Here is a 14,866-nt window from a genome sequence, read left to right as displayed (position 1 = left end):
GTCTCTGATCTCTTGTCAGGTGTTCTCCAAACTCATCAGGCATTATAGGAGAAGACTCAGAGCTGTTATCTTGGAAAAAGGAAGTTACAAAAAGTATTTAATAAAAGGGGGAAAATAATTGTTCCCAATATGTTTAGGAGAAAAACATTTATTTCATAATGTGAAATAATTCTGACCATATTTATTAATTTTCTTGACAAATTAATTATATTTTTTTTTTTTTTTTTTTGCCAGTTCAAGCACTAGCATCTGTTATTCATGTCAACATTTAATAACTAATAATCTAGAGATAAAATGAACATATGTTTGAATTCAACGGCATAACAGTTTTTGACAGCAGAAGAAAAATACTTGCATCCAAAAATAATTAACACCTACATTTTCTACATTTTCAGACCTAACCGTCAGACAACAAAAGCCAAAGTTGTTTGGCCAACAATGCAACTCAACACCCCAATCAAGAAAACAAATTACACTAATTACCACAAGTTCCACAGATGCAGCCAGCTTGTGTTGGTAAACGCACAGCGTTTCACTCCCTGATTAACAACTTCACACTTGTTCCACGCGGCCTCGAGGGGCCTGCAAATTTGGAACTTTCCAGAACGGCGACATTAATAACTTTGATAATTCAGGGGGAAATGAGGGGAGAGGCCACATTTACATGACGAGGAGGAGTGTCAGGAATACAAATGGAGGGTTTAAGCCGCAAAGCGTGAGGCGTGAAATCCAACAGAAGAAAGGGTGGTGGTGACAGATGGAACAGTACCACTGAGGGACTATGTATTTTCAAGAAGAAACACGTCAATTTCCATCTATCGCTGTTTTTACGCAGCCTGACCGGTTTCCACATACTTGAGCAAAAATCTTCTCTTCTGCAATGCTAATCTGATGAGGACTAGCCACAACTATTCCTTTATTCTGTTTTGCTTTAGTCTTGACAAAATACTGGCTCCAATGCAAAATTAAAATTGGTCAACATTTCTCTTTCATTGCTCCGGAGACTTAATGGAGATCTCAGCAATGATTCATTTAAAGTCCCCCTGTGGTGAAAATCAAGCTTTTAATGTTGTTTATATGTCTATGTGGTGTTTTTAATGTGCTTTTAAGACAAACCATGTGCAAATTCATGAGTCAACACCATTGCTGAGTATTTTCTCCTTAAAACTGCAGTGAAGCAAAGACAGACTCAAAAACACGGTTTGAAATCGCTGGTGTTTCTGACGTCACAAAATACCCTGTAACCAATCACGTCAATGTGTGATCATCAGCGAGCGTGGAGGCGGGGCTAATTTGCATATTCATAGAACCACATATACTAAATGAGGCAAGGGTGTAGAGTTACATTCAAGCTATTTTAAGGCATGAAGACATTTTTTTTCAAGGAAAAAAACTTTTAAATATGTCATTTTGGTGTTCAAAGATGAGTTTTTAGAGATACAATTATTGACTACAGGGGGACTTTAAGTATTAACTTTGTCTCAGATCCTTCTCCTAAAATTTCCTTAGACTGTTGACATGCACTACTATTCAAAAGTTTTCAGTCAGTAATATTTTTTAAAAAGGTTTTTGAAAGTCACTTCCTTAACTTACAAAGGCTGCATTTATTTGAAGAAGAAAAAAACAGTAATATTGTGAAAAAGTACAGTTTAAAATAACTTTTTTATTTGAATCTATTTTAAAACATAATTTATTCCTGTGATGCAAAGCTGAATATTCAGCATTATTACACCAGTCTTCAGTGTCATATGTCTTCAGTGAAACATCATATTCTTCAGAAATCAGTCTAATATGCTGATTAACTGCTCAAGAAACATTTCTTATTATTATCATTGTGGAAAATGTTTGTGATTTCACGGTTATTTGATTAATAAAACTAGCAAAAGATCATTTATTTGAAATATAAATCTTTTGTAACATTGTAAATGTCTTTACTGTCATATTTGATCAGTTGAATGTGTCCTTGTTGAATTAAAATATCATTTTTATTATTATTATTATCTTACTGAGCAAGTATCTGCTACAGCAAAGCAGCTCAATATGTTTTACACAACCCAATCTCAGGGCAATTCGTACGTATTTTACGAGGTGGCTAATTCGTACGACCTCACTCGTACGAATTTAGATTTTTGCTAAATCATACATATTTTACGAGTTGCCCAATTCGTATGAATTCGTACGAATGACCTACCCCTGACCCCGCCCCTAAACCTAAGCATCACTGGGGTTTAGACAAATTAGCCACCTTTTCCTAATTCGCACGAATTCGTTTTAGAACATAGCCTGAATCTTAGAAGAAAAACATTTGTTTGCTTACCATTCAAAGTCCGACTCAGTGCAGTCACACGGCTCGGAAATCATCGTGACAGAGTAGGTTTTACCCATAACACACCTTGCTATGGCCTTCAGCTTTCGGTAGACTCTTTTGACTCCCATGAGGCAGCGTTCACCCTACAAGGATTTCAACAACATATACATACAGTACATGCCTACACATACACACACACCTTTTCTACAATAAAATTGTCATACAGCGTTCTCATTCAGGTTTATTTTAGTTCTCACATGAATAATTCATAACAATGAAGCATGTGTGTATCACCCTGAATAGAAAAAGATAGACTAGAAAGAAGACGAGAGAAAATAGGAAGAGAGAAAAAAAATGTTTCCACTCATTGTACTACGTTGTTCCATATTTCATATCTCACATTCAAACTCTGCAGAGTTCATTTTGTGAAAGGTTTCAGGGTATTATACCTCTCACTCACATTTCTGCTATCCAAATAGTACAGTTTTATTTCGGGCGTCGGATTTGTATGAAAGCTTGTTTCTGCCACAACATAATATAAAAAATAAATATATAAAAAGATAATTGCGACTTTATCTCACAATTCAGATTTTTCCTTTTTTCCTCAGAAATGTGAGATATATAGTCGCAATTCTATGGAGCCCCTAAAGGGACCTTTGCAAAAATAAAAAATATACAGATTTTCACATGCTCACAAGAAACTGTCGCAATTCTGACATTATTTCTCGCAATTGTGGCATTTTTTTTTTAATCAAAACTGTGATATAAACACAATTGAGAGTTATAAAGTCTTAATTGTGAGATATAAACTCGTAAAATTGCGTGGATTTTTTTTTGCAATTCTTTATTTCTTTAACTTTCTTTAACTTTATTTCTCGCAATTGTGATTTTTTTCCCCCCTTTAGAATTGTGGGATATAAACATGCAATTGTGAGAATCTTTTTTGCAATTCTTTTTTTTTTCTCAGAATTGTGAGACATAAACTCACATTTGCAAGTATTAAAGTCCGAATTGTGGGATAGAGGAAAAAATATATATATATTGTTTAATTTTTTATTCCCTGGCAGAATCAACCTTCCAATTTCCATATTTGGATAAGAGACAAACATAAATTACTTAATTGGAGAAATTGAGAGATGTAAATGATGAAAATCCACATGGGATAATCTCACAGTATAACAAGTAGCTGTACAAAATGATACACCAGTGTTTTGCCAGTTTATCTATTTTAATTATTTTTATAACTGTAAATAAATTGTTAAAAGGTACCTGAGGGGATTTACTCATGATGGTCAAAGGAAAACTGTGGTGACTAGTATGGTGTAGATACTAGTCTGGTGGGTTTAGTTAATCCACGGTATTGGGAGAAACTCTGAGGGTCTGGATGATCAAATTTGTGAGCAAGTTGTGAGTGCTCACCTTTTTTAATTGAGGTGAAAATTGATCTCTCTAGAGACGTCTAGAGTTATAGGCGTGCCAAGGGAAAAACCACAGAAAAGACTGACCATCATGGGAAAATCTCAGAGTATCCACTGTACGTCCGACTGACTGCACTGTACTCTTCTTTTTGATTCTAAAGTGATCTAAAACGGCACTGAGAATTGGGTAAGAGAGAAACATAAACCACTTGAAATTGAAAGATGCAAAATAAGATACACCGGTGTTTTGCCAGATGAGAAGCTTATTCTATGTATCACCTTTGTACTACTTTAATTTAATTTTACTCTAATTCAACTGTTTTAATTTCCCTTGCTTTTATTTTGTGCTTAGTTTCTATGCAAAGCACTTTGAATTGCCATAGTGTGATATTTTAATTCCTTTCTATGTAAAGCATTTTGAATAACTGTTTTAATTTTCCTTGCTTTTATTTTGTGATTATTTTTATTCCTTCCTGTAAAGCACTTTGAATTGCCATAGTGTATGAAATGTGCTATATAAATAAACTTGCCTTGTGCTAGTTAAATTAACCCTTGAAAACCCTGTAACACCTTCAATGTTCCCAGTAAAAAATAGCTTATAAATCTCTTGTTCTGTCAGGACCACTATCATCAAATACAGTTAGCATATAGTTAGGATTGGTGGTATAGTTCTGTTCTGGGCAAGAACTCCCTGCGCATCCATGCAGCCTAGCATAGAGCATAATAACCCCCTTAGGGTAAACAGAACAGAACCAACGAGAAAGTATTGCAGATATCATTAATGTCAATATTTTAATGTACAACGTAATTCGATAATTTAGTCTGATTCAAAGGGGAATGAGAATGCCAAATCCTGACTGGAAGAGAGGAGGAGCTGGGGATGGAGGAGGGTAATTCACTCCTGAGAAACGCGATAGCTGCTGATAATACTGAAGGAGCTTATATATGTATACAGTGATAGGCGTCGTATTCCTATAGGTAGACGTGGATCAGCTGAGAGTCAGCTGATGCGAGCTTGACTAACGTGACCTGCCAGAACTGACGCTACGCTTGATTTATGTTATATGATCACCAAATATTGGATTCAATCTTTTAGTCAGCTTGTTTTCTTTCAATTAGGACAGGTTTTGCATTTCTTTTTTGGAAGAGACTGAGCTTATGCACCTTAGTTTTTGAGTGAAAAAAGCATAATTTCTGGACAATTTAGTCAAAATTCAACAAAATATGGACAGAAAATTGCACTGTTTATCACACTTGTGTGCTTTAATGTTTAACCAGGAGTTTGTTTTGAGCAAACCCTGAGAAAGCATGTCAGGACCAGTTAGAAAGGAATCTCATAAGATGTTCCAAACAACAAGAAGCCATTGCGACAAGCTCTTTAGTTCGGTCTAAATCTTTAGGACTCAACGGAGGGTTTATTACGGTGGAAAGACATGACAAAGCAGAAAGGTATCTGATCAAAACTTTACTCGGCTCCCTTAAATGTAAGGCTTGAGATGCATAATAGAAAGTGAGTTGAGGACATTAAGGACATTAAGATGGGAAGATTCGTTTAGAGGCCGTGCGATTGTCGCAAAGGAGACCAAAGGAACTTGGAGAATTTTTTTTGTCAGCAATTGTTGTTGCTGCTGTGGCATGAGACACACCTTCCAGCTTGCAAACTTTTAAAAGATCACATGAACTCCACATGAAAGATTTTTTTATTTCCATTAATATGGTCATATTGCTTTAAATTCTAAATCTGACAAAAGGTTTATGCTTAAAAAAACACCAGTCTAAGAAAGATAGTAAACCTGATATATACAACTATGTGTGAAACAAGGATGTAACCAAGTATTCAGATTGGATAAAATGATTTCTCACCTGGTCATGTAAATCCCACGGGACATAGTCAGACTCTATGCATCTTCTGTTAAAGATAGACCTGAAGTCTATCTTTACCAGCTGCCATTCTGAGCGGTGACTGACATGACCAAAGATCCTGCAAACAAAGGTAGAACTTCAGCCACTGTATGTCTGGCATATCCAGACTCTAATGATTAGAACCATGTAGAGGAGACAGGGAAAGGAAATGCTTAGCAATGTTATCCGAGTCAAACCACATCAGTGGAAACCTGCGTCAAACTGTCAACAAAAAGTCTGAAACTCACATCGAGAGAGTTTGACACTCAAGAACTGTGTGACACTTTTAGGGCCTGTCAGAAAGACAGCAGAAAGTATCTAGGAATATCCTACAACGGAAAAACTTCATGAAATAATACTCGAAATAATTTTAGGTTGAGCTGGATTCAGAGGATTATGATGTGAAATCAGAACTGGCACGATGGTTTTAAAGATTTCTCTTTTAAAATAGGTGATTTGATACTGGAAGGTCTATAAAAATATCACTTGATTTATCATTTTCTATCGCCAAGCATCGTCAAGCATTTCATATTTACACATTTTAAACGCTTACAATTTATTCTTGTGGAAGTAAAACAGGTCATTTTGAGAAAGTTTAAAATAGGACAAAGTCACACTGTGACATATACGTCACAAATATGAGAAAATAAAGAAGAACTTGTGGGATTTAAAGTCTAAAGTAAAAAATGTAAAGTTACAATTGTGAGATGTAAACACACTATTGTTAACAATATTTTATTTTATTTTATTTTATTTTATTTTATTTTATTTTATTTTATTTTATTTTATTTTATTTTATTTTATTTTATTTTATTTTATTTTATTTTGTTTTGTTTTGTTTTGTTTTGTTTTGTTTTGGGCTGGGAAACGATTAATCGCATCCAAAATAAAAGTTTGTGTTTACATAATATATGTGTGTGTACTGTATATAATTATTTTGTATATATAAATACACACATATGCATTTATATATGTAAGAAATATTTGCATGTATAAAGTGTATATATATATATATATATATATATATATATACATAATTTATATTATATATAAATATATTTTTTATATAAATAACACATTTTTCTTAAATATATACATGCATGTGTGTGTATTTATATATACCAAATAATGATACATTTGTTTATCACGTTTGTATCACATATTTCATCAAGCACTATTTTCACATTCCAGAACAATCAAAATGTATTAGTCCTGAATATTTACAATACGTACGTCATAATGAGCGTCTCCTCGCCTGGTTCGCCCAAGACTCCATCCACGAACAGGGGAGATGAAGTGAAACTGTATTTGTTCCACACTCTCCCCTCATCGAAGCTCAACCTGCATAGAAACCAGCAGCACACACCTTAAACTACGATACAGTTTAGAAAAGATTGCAACACAGCTGGCAAATAATTCAAACAGAACTTTACTGCACCTTTCCAACATTTAATCTAGATTACTAGACACAAGTATTACACAGTCTACTGGGTTTAATGAGAATGTGCACACTTCCTTTGATTATGTGATTCAGCTTGGTGTGATTGCATTGACTCATCTTTTATGCACATATGCATGACATATTAATAATGATACTGGCATGGGATTACCAGAGGTGCCTGATGGGAAGAGGGGTGTGTCTAATAGCTACTAAAGCTCCGCCTTGGTCCAGATACAGAACACTGTACTCTTCGTCGAATATCTGAAACAGACACAGTTCAATTGTTAAACATTTTGGAAAAAAAGTGCATGTATGTGTGTTTGGGCCCTAGATGTCCAAAACAAATAAATAAATACATAGTAAGTAAATACATTTATAAATTGTATGCTGTTCCGTTAATTTTGATATTCCCATTACATACTGAAGGATTGCATAAATTAAAAAAATGTATACAATGTAAAATTATTATTTAGTTTTCGCACAGGAGTATGTTTTAAATAATGGTAATACTTTGGTTTGAGAAGATGTTGCCATATTTATCATATCACCAGCATGAAAACTTCTAAAACAGGCAATTCATTTATAAATAATAAATAATTTATTTCAGGTGTTTATTCATGTTTTTTTCTTTTTCTTTCTCTAATTAAAACATTAAACAATTGTAACACACACACACTTCTTTTCTTAGGAATGTTTTTCTGAGCCCTTAATAACATTTTCCATTCATTGATTTGATTTGATTTGATTTGGTTGGTTGGTTGGTTGGTTGGTTGATTGGTTGATTGATTTATTGATTGATTTATTGATTGACTGATTTATTGATTAGCGAGTATTAGCAATCTGATTATTCAGTTATGTTTTATGATATTAGTTTGTTTTTCCTCATTTAAAGCATTCTGTTTTATTCGATACCTATTCGATAAAATGACATGAACTGGTAACTGATCATCTAAAACTTCACCCTCTTGTAATCTAATGCAAAAGCTAGTTCCATTCTGTTTGATTCCGTTGTGATAACCGTCTTGTTGTTGTACATATACTTTATAATATACTAAGACTAAAAATATACTTTTTTAAAAATACAGAGCTCCAAAAAATGCCTAAAACCCCTCCAGTCACCATTACAGAATTGCTAGTGGTTGCAAACATGTGCAAAACAAGTAATTGCCTTACAGAGCATAAAATCCTGCCAGATGCTAGGCTGACCTACTGCAGTGTTGAACCGAAAATTGAAGCCCTCATTAGTGATTTCCATTTGTTTGCCCCAGAGCAGCGTTAACTTCCCTGTATGTGCTGTGAATTCTTGCTGATATGAATTCCCGTTGAGTTTAGGCCTTGGGGCTTCAAGCATTTAGCAAGCGCTAGTCCGTTTAAGTGGAGAAAAACACCACCTGATTGGCTTAAGTACTTCACAGGCTAATTACGAGGCTAGTGTTTATGTTAGCGGGATACTGTTGTGGGGTTTACTTTGTTTTCCTTTGGCAGTGAACTCACTGGAAAAGTTAGATCAACCAAGCTACAAGCCACACTGGAGAAATTATAACCGAGAAACGCAGCTGACCCCTGTTGCCCCGATCAACATAAATCTATAATAAATAAGGACTGCATATTTCTGAAATCATTCCGAGTTCGCTTGTTTAGCGAACCGCTAAATTTAAATAAACAAACAAAAAACTTCTGCTCACAGAAATGTGTCTCAGGGCATTGTTAAATATGTTCCTGTGTTATTTTCATTCATAATGTCAGATTGGCTGAGCTATGACAATATTTCATCTCCTTCACTCTTCTTGGGAGGGCTTTCATTTTGATTATATGAAAGCTGGCAACCACAGGTCTGCTGTCCTTGAAATGATGCTATTTCTCAAATCCCACTGATTGTAATTCTTACTGACATGATATATGACATCAAACCCATGCCCTACCCAGCATGCTTTAACTTTTTTGCCACATCAATTTTCTCTTAATTATTTGAGCTCTCCATTTTTAATTAGACAGCTGGCCCCATAAATTTAAATCGCATCATCAAACATGCACCCACGGGCATCATATATGTCATTGAATTTAGTTTTCTCTGAAGGTGTCATTTGATTATCGGCTCTGAAACGTGGCACACGGATTTATCCGCTCAAAGATATGCATCAGTGCTGAAATTAAATGGCCCACGGTCAGTGTCACCTGCCGCCACGTGTTTCCAGCGTCGGATGTGATGAACATGCTAACGTTGCTGCTCGTTAACTCCGCGCCGATTGAACCTATGGAAAGAAGAGCAGAACAATTACGGTCATGCTTACCGAAGCAGATAGAGAGTTGATAACTAAAGCTATGAATATGAAGATTGAGTAGATTGTGCCTCTTTTGCAAAACTAAAGTCATATATACATTCCAAAAGCTTGAAAGTGCCTTAAGGATTCTGTCAAAACTTTCTCTTGATCGCTAACCCACGATGACTACCTTTCCAAATTTGTTATTGATATTGACAGTATTGGTTTTAAGGTTTGAAAATGTATGACTGAAAGACAGACAGACATGATAGATTAGATAGATAGATAGATAGATAGATAGATAGATAGATAGATAGATAGATAGATAGATAGATAGATAGATAGATAGATAGATAGATAGATAGATAGATAGATAGATAGATAGATAGATAGATAGATGATCAGATGACAGACGATAGATGGATAGATAGATAGATAGATAGATAGATAGATAGATAGATAGACAGACAGATGATCAGATGACAGACGATAGATAGATAGATAGATAGATAGATAGATAGATAGATAGATAGATAGATAGATAGATAGATAGATAGATAGATAGACAGATGATCAGATGACAGACGATAGATGGATAGATAGATAGATAGATAGATAGATAGATAGATGATAATTGATAGATAGATAGACAGACACACGATGATAGATAGATATATAGATAGATAGATAGATAGATAGACAGACACACGATGATAGATATAGATAGATAGATGATAATTGATAGATAGATAGATAGATAGATAGATAGATAGATAGATGATAATTGATAGACAGACAGACAGACAGACAGACAGACAGACAGACAGACAGACAGATAGATAGATAGATAGATAGACAGACAGATGATCAGATGACAGACGATAGATAGATAGATAGATAGACAGACAGATGATCAGATGACAGACGATAGATGGATAGATAGATAGATAGATAGATAGATAGATAGATGATAATTGATAGATAGATAGATAGACAGACAGACACACGATGATAGATAGATAGATAGACAGATGATCAGATGACAGACGATAGATGGATAGATAGATAGATAGATAGATAGATAGATAGATAGATAGATAGATAGATAGATAGATAGATAGATAGACAGATGATCAGATGACAGACGATAGATGGATAGATAGATAGATAGATAGATAGATAGATAGATAGATAGATAGATAGATAGATAGATAGATAGATAGATAGATAGATAGATAGACAGACGATGATAGATAGATAGATAGATAGATAGACAGACAGACAGACAGACAGACAGACAGACAGACAGATAGATAGATAGATAGATAGATAGATAGATAGATAGATAGATAGATAGATAGATAGATAGATAGATAGATAGATAGATAGACAGACAGACAGACAGACAGACAGACAGATAGAGAGAGAGAGCAGAAAATACATCATGTGTAATAAAATCAGAGAGTCTGGCCGTCTGATGCTTTGAGAATTAACTAGGAGTTCTGGAAAACCTCTATATCTAATAAGCTAAAAACTCAGGAAAGGCTGTGCCATCCCCACAACTCTTATACGATCAAATCAATCAACTAAATGTCAATTTAGAGCCTATTATCTAATAGTCGGCCTCCTCCTAGGATTACTTATCCAGATAGTTACAGTGCCAAGACATTTATATTTTATCTGCGTTCATCCGGAGGCAATATAGTCGACGAACATCGCGGAAGACACAAGCCTGAAGGAGTGAAATGAAAAAGTGACAAGCGCCTTCAATCTTATAAAATAAACATTTGAAGTTTGAAGTGGGAGAAGAGTTAGTTGGTTGTGAAAACAGAAGATGATGGAGAGAGAATAATAAGAACACTCTAAAGACTCTCTGCTGCTAATCTCAAGAGTAGCACTTAGCATTTCCATTTGTTTATGCTAGCACGACACTAATCTTGTTTATAGTCCATATACAGATGCCTGTGCTCCACAAGCTCAAAATGAACATATTCAACAATAACAGTGTCATAAGCGCTCAAGATGAAAGGAATTTTAATATGCTTCGCTTTGGAGTTCCAGCACAAAAACCACACTGATGTCAGGGATTTAAGAAAGAATACGAGAACTACACACTTTAAAAAGTATTTTGTTTTCAAGGACCTGAAAACTAAACAGATTTTTTTTCTACCTGTCTGTAACCAAAACCAAAATACAAATACTCCAAATAATCTTTTTTGTTTTTAAATGTGTCTTTTCAACTTCTTTAACCCTCTGGGGTCTGAGGTGTTTTCTGGGCCCTGGAGGTGTTTTGACATGCTCTGACATTTGTGCTTATTTCTGTTACTTATAACATTTCCATGGCGAAAGTCTGATCACACTGTATTCAGCACAAACTCTGCTAAAATAATGTGAGCAGCATGTGTGTAAAAAATGTTTAGTTTTGATGAAAATGCCCAGAGGGTTAAAGATTAAAGGAGGATCCAAAAATGGAATGATACATTTCAGGCACATTTTTAAATTAACATGCAAACATTTTCCATGATAACTAAAGTTTCACATACGTACTACAGTTATTATCACTACATAGACTAGAACAGTGGTATAAGCCACCACTTTCATCGAAAACACAAAATAAAGAAATGAAACAACATAAGAGAAAGATGTGTAAAGATATATTGAAAGTATGCATACTCAGAAATGGGGAGAAGTCTGCTATGGGACTCTGACTTGAGTATTAAATTTGACAAAAGTTTTACATTTTTATATCTCTCGCAATTCTGACTTTTTTCTCAGAATTGTGAGATATAAACTCGCAATTGCGAGTTATAAAGCCTGAATTCTGATATATAAACTCGTAATAGTGAATTATAAAGTCCAAAATGTGAGATATATAGTCACAATTCTGATAAATAGTCTGAATTTTGAGATATACTGTAAAGTCGCAATTTTGACTTTGCAGTTGTGAGTTATAAAGTTACAATTCTGGGAAATAAAGTCAGAATTTTGAGATATAAAGTCGCAATTTTGACTTTCTCAGAATTGTGAGATATAAACTTGCAATTATGAGTTATAAAGTCCAAATTGTGAGATATAAAGTTGCAATTCTGAGAAATGTCAGAATTTTGAGAAATAAATTCAGAATTTTGAGATTATGGGCCCTATTTTAACCATCTAAGCGCACGGAGCAAGTGCACTTAGGGCGTGTCCGAATCACTTTTGCTAGTTTAACGACGGGAAAAATGGTCGGTGCACCCGGCGCATGGTCTAAAAAGGTTGTCCCTATTCTTTTAATGAGTAATGGGTGTGTTATGGGCATAACGGAAAATAAACCAATCAGAGTCTCATCTCCCATTCCCTTTAAAAGCCAGTTGCGCTCGCGCCGTGGCGGATTCGCTATTTACATGGTGGAACTTGCAAGCGGAAAGACTGAACGCTTCTCCAGAGAGGAAACGGATCTGCTCGTGCTCGAGGTTAAAGCGTGCAAGCAGACCATCAACGGGACAAGCCGGATTCCACCATATCTTTATGTACACAATAATAATATTTTACATTGTAATCCTTTTATTTTTAATATTTGGCATGTTTGTGTGCTGTCCCTGTGAGCAGAGTCTACGTGCGTTGTGGACCCGCCTATAGGCGCACATTACTAACGCGCTCTTTAAATAACAAAAAGAAATATTGTGCCATTGACTTTAGACCAGGGTTTGGTCAATGGTGCAGTCTAATTCAGTTGCCTCAAAATAGCAATGTGCCAACAATGCACCAGAACACACCTCGTTTTCAGACCAGCAGCCCATGGGCGCACAAATATCTGCAAATACATTTGATCTTTAAACAACGTGGAGCAGGACGTGAAAATGATAACCGCGTCAGGCTGAAACTAGCAAAACACACTTGCGTCGTGCTTGGTGCTGCATTGCGCCGGGTGTATGATAGGGCCCATAAAGTCGCAATTTTGACTTTCTCAAAATTGTGAGATATAAACTCGCAATTTTGAGAAATAAAGTCAGAATTTTCAGAAAGTCGAACATTAAAAAAAAGCGTGTGACCCCAAACTTTTGAACGGTAGTGTACATGTACACTTTATGCATGAAATGAGATCACTCTGCGTTATCCCATCTCTAATGTTTTTGCCGTAGAAATGATAATGATTTTAGTGAAAAATATTTAGTTTTCAAGGAAAATTTCTCTCTAAACTCCAGGATCAGTCCTTTCACCCAAACTCACCTGATGCCACTATGATTCCAGGAGCCGACTCTCTGCTGGCTATATTTCCAGATGTGTACGGGTTTGCTGATACATGCAGGTGAAGATGCAGGGAACAGTACGGCTAGAAGTAACACACACACACACACACACACACACAAAAAAAAATGTCATCCAGATCAAACAGGGTCTCTAAATCGATAAAACCCCAGCGTGTGGCCTCCACTAAACTGTCATTGTGCTTGGGCTCGAATAAAATCCCATTAAAAAAAAAATCCCATAACAGTTTTGCTGTGAATTTTTTTCCCTCCAAACATTAATTTTGATTGGAATAACCTTTAGTGACACAATTCTCATTATAAGTCTGGAAATGCCAATGGTAAGCACATGTTGCAAGGGTTGTTTAGGGGTTTATTAAAACTTTGACATTTTCTAACAAATAGCTCTGTAATGGATGGTGAAGGCATGGGCACAAGCGGGACCATTAATTAGTTGAGTTTATCAAAGGGTAATTATTTTTGTTTGCATTTTTGTGGGGTTGTGGATGCCATTCACAGGGGATGGATAACATCTCCATGGAATGAAATATATGTCTTGTCATTTGCAATGACAAGCAGCACTGATTACGTAGACCTATTCCAAATGCCCATGTCCACAGGAATACACATTCTGTTCGCATATTGTTAACTTTGTTTTTTAATGTGATGAAGATATTGTGCAAAATATGATCAATTATGACCATGTCTGGCTGAGTGTTTCTTCAACAACACTTTTGGCGCTGTATAGACCTTTAAAAAATATCACCAGATGTTTAACCTATGCCAACAGAGAAGAATACATCAATATAAATATGTGAATTGTTGTTCATCCCGATTTCAAAATAAAAGTAAAAAATGAAACCCTCAATATGAGTTTGCTTGTTTTGATGCCCACATGTTCTTGTTCAATAAATTACAGTGGCTGTAGCATTTCTATCGTAAAGAATTGAACAAATATTGAAGATTAAGTGGACATTTGAATTATATGTTGTTTGGCCAATGTTAAACAAGGATTTGATCATGCTGTCAAGTGTAACAACAACAATCACCAGGCCGTTTGGCACCCTCTGCAAGCATTTTTTTTATAAAACGTAATGTACATAAGTTGATTATGTTTATATTATGTATATTACATATGAATTTTAAGTGTTATTCAATTCAGCCAAATGATTACTTGCTTTTTATACTTTTTTGAACCAATTATTTTTGCATCATTGTTATTACATATGTATTTTAAGTAATTTTATGGGCTATTGTTCACTATTGTTTTTTTTTTGTTGTTGTTGCTATTGGTCTATTTTTATTACCTC

General features: G+C 35.0%; 1 protein-coding gene across 5 annotated transcripts in view; it reads right to left on the bottom strand.

Annotated features, from left to right (window-relative positions):
* The window catches only part of sorcs1 (sortilin-related VPS10 domain containing receptor 1), a 194,611-nt gene that overhangs the window by 23,958 nt on the left and 155,787 nt on the right, over positions 1 to 14,866 (bottom strand). For all 5 annotated transcript variants that reach the window (XR_013820406.1, XR_013820407.1, XM_079864631.1 and 2 more), the window contains exons 11-16: positions 13,540 to 13,642; positions 9,245 to 9,321; positions 7,239 to 7,330; positions 6,862 to 6,969; positions 5,590 to 5,707; positions 2,318 to 2,451 (exon numbers count right to left, since the gene is read on the bottom strand). Coding sequence is in view for 3 of the 5 variants with exons in the window: in XM_079864631.1 (XP_079720757.1) it covers positions 2,318 to 2,451; positions 5,590 to 5,707; positions 6,862 to 6,969; positions 7,239 to 7,330; positions 9,245 to 9,321; positions 13,540 to 13,642 (632 nt within the window). In the remaining 2 variants the exon portion in view is untranslated. The remainder of the gene's footprint in view (positions 1 to 2,317; positions 2,452 to 5,589; positions 5,708 to 6,861; positions 6,970 to 7,238; positions 7,331 to 9,244; positions 9,322 to 13,539; positions 13,643 to 14,866) is intronic.

Source organism: Squalius cephalus (genome assembly GCF_949319135.1).
Source record: "Squalius cephalus genome assembly, chromosome: 2".
NCBI lineage: Eukaryota > Metazoa > Chordata > Actinopteri > Cypriniformes > Leuciscidae > Squalius > Squalius cephalus.
Note: the sequence above shows the minus strand (reverse complement) of the source record. Positions and strands in the feature narration are given on the sequence as shown.